Here is a 10,730-nt window from a genome sequence, read left to right on the forward strand (position 1 = left end):
AGTGTCAGGGCCTGCTCATGCCCTGCTTTAGTCAGATCTGTATCTTCCATTTGTCAAACCGAAACAAAGCCCATAACCCATCCCAGGCTTAGGAAGGCAAAACACTCTCCTGATGCAGAAACATTCAGTTTTAAGCATTCCATTAAAAGAGTTATATCATCCAAGATGTTCCAAATCTAGATAGCTGATTGGATCATAAAAAAAATATTACCCTCAAAACCCTATCTCTTGAGTGAGGTCACTATTGTATTGTGGTTTCTTAATAAACTTTTTTTGCCTGTATAACGCCAACAAATCTGCAACATTTTTCCCTGAGCTGTTTAGTGGCATGAAATCTTTTCTGGCTAAATGGAACTGTTGGTATTAAACGTTCTGTTTTTTCTGTGATTTTTTTTTTTAGACAACTAATTTTCAGACTGTGGGGAATGGGAAATAGACAGTTGACTGCACTAAAAGAGAACAAGCAAAACCAAACCAAATCTTAAAAGTCTGAGACACTTCCTTTGTTGTTAAATCTTCTAGACTGTAGTTAAGCAGTGAATTGTACTGTCATATATAAACAGCATAGGGGGTGATTGCTTCTACCATATAATGCTTTCTTTTTAAAGAAATCAGGGAGATAGTAAAAAGTTTTTGAACCATCCTTTGCAACAGCTGTGTACTGTGCATGATGTGAAGGAACCACAGTCTCAGTCGAAGCATGTTTTTTTCCTTGAACCTAAATAATAAAGAGAAACATGTCCACATGTGAGCTGATGGTTCAGCACTGCTAAACAAACCCAATTCTCATTGCACCCTACCGAGCACCTTTTGTCAGTCCTCAGGTACTTTTATTTTCATGTTCTCCAGTTGCTATATAACTCTGAGAGCAGAGGAGACCTCGGTCTCTTCTGTAAAAACCTTGAGGAAACAGGAGAGACAGCTTCTTATTAAAATAAAAAAAATATCAAAATCCTGAAGCGTTTTTAAAACAGAAAAGGTCAGATGAGCAACTTGCCTTCTTTTGCAAGGCTTTGTTTGAGTCAAATGGGCAAATTTGTCAGGTATGGTTCAGTTGTTAGTCAGAAGGAAGTGAAACACTTTTTATATTATCTGTAATAATTTTTGTGACTATTTTTGTGACTCCACACCTATCATGACGATCTATTGTTTTTACCTCAGCCCTGTTCAAATCTCTTCACAATTGATATAATATCAAAAGAACAAGATAACCAAGAACAAGTTCCAGTCAGTTTGCAACCTGACTATTTATCCAAGGTTTCATTTCAAGGATGTGCCATTAAAATCTTGCCATTAAGATCCAATAGACCATCACACTGTCACTGACTTATATTACAAATTTTACTTCCTACAGCTGACCTCAACCGTGGAAATGGCATTTTTTCACCATTTTAAAAAATGGCAGTGGGGCTTTACCTCAACTTTCCTGGTCACTGCCAGCATCAGGGACAATCAGGACAAGTTTCATGGCAGTAATTACCCCTTGATTCACCAGGGACTCTGAACTACACTACAGCCTGAGCCATCTCTTTGCCATCCCACAGAATAAGGGAGGAAAAAAATATGTATTCTGGATGAGCAGGAGATGTGTTCTAGTGTGTTGGTAACAGAAAACTGGCCATTTTTATTCTAAAGTTCTGTGGCTGGAAGTGGACATTAATTGTATACAGAAGAGATGAAATAGGATTTTCTCCAAGGTATGGAAGATTTCTTCACATCTGTGTTCTCCAGCTCCTGCTAATAAGGATGTGTCTGCTGGTGGCTAAATTTTAATCTTTGTGATTTACATCAGGCCAAAACAGCATCATGTCCCATTGCTGAAGTTGTGACATATTTCTGTGTCATTTTTTAGTTCTCTATTTCTGTTGCCCTTCACCCCCTTTTATACTCCAAGTTAAAAGCTTTCATTAAATCTCTATCAGTAATTAGTGATGTCAGAGATCCTATAGCCAATAGGCCCTATCTTCTAATACATGGGGAATGGTGACAGCTGGAGGTGCAGAACTGTCATTACAGATACAAACTTCAGCCTCAGATGTTTGTTCCTGACTTTTTGTTAGGCTTGGTGACAGCTCATCAGTGGTTTTGGGGTCTGTTTTCTTATCTGATATCCACCTTATTTTTAAAACTCATCAGTAATCTAGAAATAGGTTTCTTATGAATTTTGCACTTGTCCATTCTCTGTTTCACCATGGCTTGAAGTATCTTGACTTTTAAATTATTTTTCAGAGAGATATCACAGAATGATGCCTTGGAGGTCATAGAAGCAAATGTGTTTTACAACCTTCCCAAACTACATGAAATGTAAGTAATGAGCAATCTACATTCAAAGGAGACAATTATAAAGATTTATTATAGGCATGTATCAAAGGTTTTGCCGTTTGACTCAGATAAGCTCTGAAGAATTCTTAGTGACAAAGGAACATTTGAAACCTCCCCTTGTCTTTTCCATCTTCTTGTCTAACTGTCCCTTTCTTTCCCTGGTCAGCCTGAAACTTGTCCTCAAACCACTGCTAATATCTAAAGGTGGTGAGGTCTGCTGGTCTGTGGTAGGCTGCTATTTGAAATCACGAAGATCTTTTGCTGTCAAAAAGAAAATCTCAGTGAAGAGTACCACTACATCATGGGGCAACCACAGATATTTTAAGATCAACATATTGATGTATTTCCTCTGATGTTTCATTTTCTCTTTGCAGAAGAATTGAGAAGGCCAACAACCTCGTGTACATTGATCAAGATGCCTTCCAACACCTTCCAGGCCTCAGATATTTGTAAGATATTTTGGTTTTTGCAAGTGCTATAGTTATTTTGAATGATATAGATGTGTTTCTGTGCAACTTGTGCTGAGAACTTTTGGTAATAAGACAGGATAGTGCCCTCTCTCCGCTTGCTAGTTGCACGTTGTCAGTCCTTGTTTTCATCCCCGGCCCTGCACACACCCCTCAGAAAAGCTGGAGATAATACCCTCCATGGAGTATTCACACAAATAAGATCCTTTCTAAGCAACAGGCTTAAACTAGGTGATGAGAAAAGGAGTGGGACCTTTTATCTGTCTGTAGAAACAATTTTAGGTTTAAATTCCTCCTGAGACCTTTGGGACAAAATCTCTCTCATCTGTCTTTGCCTTCTGTTATATTTTATACACATGGTGATAAGCATTCAAATACTCTTTTCTTTAGCAATGACAGTGCTATAGCAATGGTTTTCATTAAAGCTTGATGTGAGATGATTAAAACCTTAGAATACAAACATATTGGTGTACAATATAATTTTATTTCATTAGCCAGCCTCATCAAGAATGCCGCTTGTACAATTGTGATTGCCACATCTGCTCCCATGTGACTGACATCACAATTCAGTGATAATTGAATCCATCCTTAAAATAAACTGTTACCCAAAAATATTTTCACAGCTTTTAGCGTGTGATCTTAACATGACTCATAATCTCTCCTCTGCATAAAACCCAGATGAAGTCCAATGAATTTAGTTTAACAGTAATTGTTTTTAATGGCTGCAGCTTAAATAATCTCCCATGGTGTTTTTTGCTGAACAATGGCATATACACCCAGCAGAGTATTAGCTTGACTTTTATATGTCAATCTACCTAAGCACATATACCTAACCTTGTTTTCCTTACTTACACAAGAAACCTTACTCATCCAAGAAGCCTAATCATGATTTCTACATTTGGGTACATAAGAGTAAGTGCTTAATTTTCTGATTAGATACTTCTTAAAGATGGCATGAAATCAGGTCAGTGGTCTAATAAGCATAGCTCCCAGGAAGCTAATGAGTTTTTAAGGTCACTTAAAATCCCAAGCACCTGACAGGTTCTGAGCTCTAAAATGCCAAGTGGCATTGGTTTGAATTCGAACTTTAAGATTTGGGATTTAAGGTTTGGACTTAAAGAGGTAAGTTGTGTTTAGCATCACACAAACCATTATAGTTTAAACCCTCATTGAACTGGATTATGTAGGTAGAGTTGCAGTAGGATTGTGTTCTCCCCAGTATTTTTATGAATATCTGCTTTTTCAAATTCACCAGAGACCTTGATAAACTTTAATTTTTTAATGTCCATAACTGAAACACAGATTTTTCTCTTGGCAGTAGGGAAATAAAGCTTTAAGCTTGCTTTGTCATGAGGAGAAATCATATGCCTTTTTCCTTTGTTTTCAAGCCTGAATCACTCAACAGTGACTGCTGTCTTTGAGTAATTCTGGCTACCTACGAACGAAAACACAGCATTTGTTTATCCCATGTAAAATTCTCAGAACAAGCTGCTGTGGGTAGTAGAGTTGTCAGGTGTACAGGTGGTTAGAAAGCATAGGAGCACTTTTATCTCATACAAAATTGAAGAACAAGAAGAAGAAATATGAACACAGTAATGAACACACTAATTTCAGTGACTTTTTAAAGTGTGGGACACACAAACTAGAGGTCATGAGCAGAAGGCAAATCTCCACTTCAAATATCTGAAATAGTGAAAGCTTTTTCCTTTAATTTAGTTGATGCTCCTTCTTTTGAACATTTGTCAATCCATACTCCCATACACATTGGCTCAAACATTCAGACATGCTACCTGTATAAGAATTCAGCTGCAGCAGCTCTACTATGTCTTATAGAAGCAACAGAACAAAAGTATAGAGGATTACTTGTCTACCTAACCATTCCCCACTCATCTTTAGCTAGTTCTGCTCACTGACTGAAATCAGAGGAAAATATATTTTGAGCACTTTTTAAGGTATTCTCTCTTGTGGGCACACAGGACTGGAAGAAATTCCCCAGACTACTGTATCCCATTTCTTACAGGCTTCAGTCTGTGTATCCTGTTATTCAGTGCTTTACTGACATTTTTTATGCTTTCCATTGTTCTCTGCTTTCTCTTTTTTTCTTTTCTTTTCCAATGGCAGCTTTTCCAGAATGATTTGATGACTAGAAAATTTCATCTAACTTTATTCATGTCCCCTTCATTCACATTCATTCTTATGCCAAAGCTTTTTTCTAATTTAAATTGATAAAAATCTATCTTTGGTGTTTATTCCACTAATGGATTTATGCTGCATCCCCTCTGTGCCTTCATTTTAGTAGGCAAAAAACCCCACTCTCTTATCTGACTGTAAATAATACAAAAGGTGAAGGCATCATGACTCTGAGAGTCTGAACAGATGAATGTGTCTTTTGTGCTAATGACAATGTTTGAGGTAGCTGCACTGGGGATGAAAATCAGCACACCACCTTTGTCTTCAGCAGAGCTATGCCAATTCACACCATAGGTAGGGATCAGGAGCAAGACTCAAAGTCCCTACAGGTGCCTTCCACATAGCAGTGAGCCGGGTGTGATGCCAAGTTGCATCATGCTCAGGTCACTTTCTCTATGTACAGTTATAACTTCACGCTGTCTCCTGGCACATTTCTGTAGGAAAGACAGCCATTTCCTCTGTCCTCTTGTTTCACTCACTGGTGCTTCCCCTTTCAGAAGCCTCCACTTGAAAAGGCAGAGAGTTTTACTGTTTGAAAGAATAAGAATTTTAATTTAATGAGAAAGCAGAATCCTTGATGGAAGGCTGCATAATGGCAGTTGATAAAGATAACACAGTCCTGGTATTCACCTTCCAGTCACATATGAGGAAGGGTCAATTAGTGAAAATATAAGGTAAGATGCTGGGGGGAGTTCATGTGGGACTAGAGTTTAAAATAATTTGGAAAAGGGTTAAGCATCTGTGTGAATAGAAACACTATAAACAGCTATTTAAGAAATGATAAAAATTTTAAGGCCATGAAAGGAAACTAACAAACCTTTGTACATCACAGCCTAATTCTCCCATTAACTGCTGGAAGTTAGGAAGGAATAGAAAGTGATTTCATGGCTTTTCAGACAGTGTTAATGCCTGAGACTGAGCCTAGTCACCAAAGCCCATCAGTTTAATGACCTATGCAATATGTTGCTTGCAATGCTTTCACTGTGCTGCTTCAAAAATAGTTGTATCACCACTAAGTCTTATTTATGGGCAGGCAAGAAGCTCTGGCTAGCCATGACAGTCTTCTCATCAGCTTCATGGGCTTGTTACGGCCACTAGCTGTTGAACACTAATATATATTGGGAGTAAGCTGGAGCATAGGAGGTTCAATCTGAACATGAGGAAAAACTTTTTTACTGTAAGGGTGACAGAGCACTGGAACAGGCTGCCCAGAGAGGGTGTGGAGTCTCCTTCTCTGGAGACATTCAAAACCCACCTGGACGCATTCCTGTGCAACCTAGTCTAGGTGATCCTGCTCTGGCAGGGGGATTGGACTGGATGATCTTTCGAGGTCCCTTCCAACTCCTAATATTTCTGTGATTCTGTGATATATTTATCTCTGTCAACTTGGGCACAAATACATTTCCCACTTACCCCACTGCCTTCATCTCCTGCATCATCATTACTAGTCTAGCAAAAACACTAAGGAGATAAAAATGTCAAAAAAATGCAATGCTGAAATACTCTAAACATTCTAGAAAAATGCAACCCTAACTTTTTCACCAGTCTTTTAGTAGCAGTGAAGAGAATTGTTAATTGGTCTTCTTGGATATCTGCCAAATTGACAGACTGCTTCAAAATGGTAACTTATTGACCTTTTCATGGGTAAAAGATTATTTATCTGGCTCTCATTAGGGAGAGCTGTGGCATTGTCTGTTTAATAATGTAGTGATGGCTTTTCAAACCAATTTTCTTTCCAACATTAGTTCTAATGTGTAATCTGTGTCCTTTGGTTCTTTTTTATAGTGAATGTGCTGATGTGTGGTATTAAGCAATAAGCTTAAAATAGAAGGATTTAAATGTAACAACCTTTCAGATCAATTTTGAGGGCATACAGCTGGATTGTTGGAGGGGAGGGGAAATTTAGGTCGCAAAAGCATGTGTTTTATCTGCAAAATAGTTTGCATCATGGAAAGCAGAGCCCAACTCCAAGCTGATTGTATCTGTCTGGTCTTATTCCATAGAGGACCTGACACACATATACCTGGCATGCTTCCTAAACCCATACCTGTGTTTGCTGCAGAGTCCACCGAATCGCTGACGATTTGCATGGAATTGGCTCTTCAATAAAAAGAAGTGAAGCTCCATTCCTTCCTTTTGCATGGCAGCCTCATGGTTAAAGACTTTGCCCCAGAAGTGGGTATTGGGAATTTTAGGCTCAGCTTAGCCTGCAAGGCTGGGACACATGAGTCAGAAGACTCTTCTACTGGAGTCAGGCTCACGTGCAATATAAAGTAACCAGCATGATTAAGGGACACGATATAATCCTGACTGATGTTGTATTTATCTCTGCCTACCTTGGGTTTGCAATTTAGCAAATACCTACAGTAAGTGGATGGGATAAACTGTGTTCCCAGTTTTGCCAGAGTAGCTCTGACCAATCTGGCATAAAAGAGAGCAGGCACATAGCTATATCTAGAGATAAGCAGCCAGAATCTTCCAGGAATTAGTTTCTGAAAGATTTTTTTTGTCTGCTGTTCACTGTGCTATTTTTTCTTAAGTGCTGACTCCAGCAAGCCTTTTCAGAAAGACAATTAATGCTTTGGAAAGCAGCCATCAGCCGTCTGAAAAACAGGTTCTTACCAAGCTGTTTATGCATGGCAAGGAGGCGACTTGGTTATAACACAGATTAAAGAGGACACTTGTTCAAAGTAAGGCTACTGAGGATGTATACGTTATGTGGTAAATATATTGACAAAACTGTCCTGCAGGAAAGATGTTCAGTAAATTGGATTATCTACATTCTAACAAGATTATCCACTTAAAGACCTCTGGAGATTTTCTGGTTGAATAAAAAGAGAGGGAACATCTAGACTACAGTCTACCTAAATATTTTTCTTAGTTCTTTTTCTGCAATTAATTAAAAGAACATCCTCTCATACTCTTAATCACCATTCTGTGCCTCTGTGCAATCATAGAAACATAGAATGGTTTGGGTTGGAAGGGACCTTAGAGATCATCCAGTCCAATCCCCTGCCATGGGCAGGGACACCTCCCACTAGACCAGGTTGCCTGAAGCCCCGTCCAACCTCGCCCTGAACACTTCCAGGGAGGGGGCATCCACAACTTCCCTGGGCAATCTGTGCCAGTGTCTCACCACCCTCACAGCAAATAATTTCTTCCTCATATCTCATCTATATCTGCCTTCTTCGAGTTTAAAACCATTCCCCCCCGTTCTATCACTTCCTGTTCCTGTGAAAACTCCCTCCCTATCTTTCCTGTAGGACCCTTTCAGGTACTGGAAGGCCGCAGTAAATTCTCCCCGGAGTCTTCTCCTCTCCAGGCTGAACAGCCCCAGCTCTCCCAGCCTGCCCCTGTAGGGGAGGTGCTAGAGCCCTCTGATCATCTTTGTGGCCCTCCTCTGGACCCACCTGTAGATTTACTTCAATATATAATGATTTGTCAAAGATGCTTTCCTCTTCATCGCATGCTGTTCAGTTGACACCAGTCCAAACTGAGCCCTGAACTCTTTGGAATTACTGGAAAGACCAGGACTATGGTGTCACCCAAGGCTTTGATTGTTTTTTCATGTGTGGTGAAAGCCTTGCTAACCAATGTGGTATTTTGATATGTTATGAATAAGTTCCCACCAAGAGCAGTGTCTGAATAGCATATGTTAAGAGAATCATCACCTTTCATTACTGCAGCATGAGGAATGAAATTTTTCTCACGGAAGTACTGTAGAAAGGAAAGCTTCTCAAGTCATCTTCTCTGTCCATCAATAGCCACAAACTACTTGTCAGCAGTTTCCTTTTTCATTTACCTATTAAAGAAAATGCATGCCATAATTTGTATTTTACAAGTGGCTTATGAAAAGAATTGCATGAATTTTTAGCATATGACTTATTTAAAATTAAAGGCAGCTTTCAACTAAAACCTTGTACATCTCCAGTAATTTAGAAAGTGTACTTTAAAATACTGTAAGAAGGGAGCTACAGATTCTTCTTCCATTGCTCGTGTTTTTTCCAGCTAACTCCTTTTAGAGTATAAGTGCTGAAGTACTTTAAGTAATAATGGCCTTGTGAAATCCACCTGCTTCATTAATCATATTTGCTATGTAATAGTTTTTCAAAGGCATTTTTTAGAGCTTTCTTGGTCACATGTGATAGCTGTTATTTTTAAGCCAATGCAATATCAGACCACTCTGACTCCTGAGACAAAGTAGTCATGACATTTCAGCAGTTTTTCCCAAACTAGCTTCTCGAATATTCACTATACTTCTTTAATTCTTTCCTGCATATAATGCATTGGTTTTTGTTATAAGATGAGACAGATAGCAAGTTGGCTTTTCAGCATCTGTGGATATCCATATACCACCTCAGGGAGCTCAGAGCAGTACTTATCCAAGTGAATGACTATTTTATGGACCTATGCGTCACCCTGAATGCTCAAATGTAGGATTTGGTTGTCACATGAAGGTGTTCAGTTTCAGTTCAGATTATGAAACATAAAAGGCTACAACTCTCCTGAAATAATCTAGGTTCATAACAAACAACAAATGAATGATTTTACTTTTTTTCCTGTCTTAACCAGTACTTTTTATCACCATTCAACTATTCAGGAATGAATCTGAAAAAAAAATAAATTTAAAAATCACATCCGTTAACGAAAAATTACTGGTTTTTTTAAGTGATAAGATGAAAAATACCTTCCATATACTGCTAATACATTCCTTAAGGAACCAGTATTCTCAGTGAAAGGTTACCTGCTCTACCATCTCACATATTAAAAATACTAAGATATAATTGAACTTTCAAGAACCCAAATTTTCTCTTTTTTTGGTGGAGTTGAAATGAGAAAAACTCTCAGCTGATTGGAGCTCAACCTGGGCCAGCTTCTCCTCGCTCCTGGGCTCAGCCCTCCTTTCTGCCATCAGCAGCCATCAGCCACCTCCTGCTGCATTGCAGTATCATGTTTGATCTGCCATTGTTACTGCTCTAGATAACAAAATTTGCTTAAATTAGACATGTTACAGCTCTGTTGATACCTATGACCATGTTTTTTCTCTGGCTGTGGGCACAGGGTTGTTCTTCAGAGTCAGCATTTCTGGAATGGTGTTTCATGGACAGGAACCATAATGCAGAGGCCAGTGATGATCAATGTGGTGGGAGCCTGGTTAAATGCAGAGGCTCAGGCTCATTTCCAGTCACACAAACTGATGAAATACTCCCATGTCTTCAGTTCTTTGCTACTGATAGTCCTGGGGAATAAAGCATCCTACTTCTCTCTTACTTTAATGAAATAATGTTATTTCCAGTGGAATTAATGTATCCTCTATTGGAGTAGAAGGTTAAAATAGTGGTGAGTTGATACTTTTGTCTTAAAAGAGCTACTATGAAAATAATTATCCTGTGTCAGTGCAGTTGATTTCTTAGAATATGGTTGGAAAATTAATACCAACAGATGCCTGAGATCATCAGGAGAACTGTGTAGGGTAAGGTTTCTCCCTTGACTTCAGTAGGACAGAATTCAGGTTGTGCTTTGGAGAAAAACCTTTTTATGATACAACATGAAGTTTCCTATGAGCAAACCCTTGTTTGTGGCTAAGCTCTGCCTTTTGTGGCTGCCATTTTAAGTCCAATGTTATTTCTTTGTTAATTATTGCTTCGTTCCTGGGGCAGAGTGAATAATCTTCATCTGTTCTCTCTCACTTAGGTTGATATCAAACACTGGCCTTCGGTTTTTACCTACTGTCCATAAGGTACACTCTTT

General features: G+C 38.8%; 1 protein-coding gene across 1 annotated transcript in view; it reads left to right on the top strand.

Annotated features, from left to right (window-relative positions):
* Positions 1-2,229: 2,229 nt before the first annotated feature.
* FSHR (follicle stimulating hormone receptor) overlaps positions 2,230-10,730 on the top strand; it is a gene marked incomplete at its 5' end in the record, with an annotated part of 26,917 nt that continues 18,416 nt past the window's right edge. The window contains 3 exons of the mRNA XM_010190690.1: positions 2,230-2,304; positions 2,697-2,771; positions 10,674-10,730. The exon at positions 10,674-10,730 is cut by the window's right edge and continues 39 nt beyond it. Coding sequence (XP_010188992.1) covers positions 2,230-2,304; positions 2,697-2,771; positions 10,674-10,730 — 207 coding nt within the window. The remainder of the gene's footprint in view (positions 2,305-2,696; positions 2,772-10,673) is intronic.

This window comes from Mesitornis unicolor, unplaced genomic scaffold (genome assembly GCF_000695765.1).
Source record: "Mesitornis unicolor isolate BGI_N332 unplaced genomic scaffold, ASM69576v1 scaffold45998, whole genome shotgun sequence".
Classification (NCBI taxonomy): Eukaryota; Metazoa; Chordata; class Aves; order Mesitornithiformes; family Mesitornithidae; genus Mesitornis; species Mesitornis unicolor.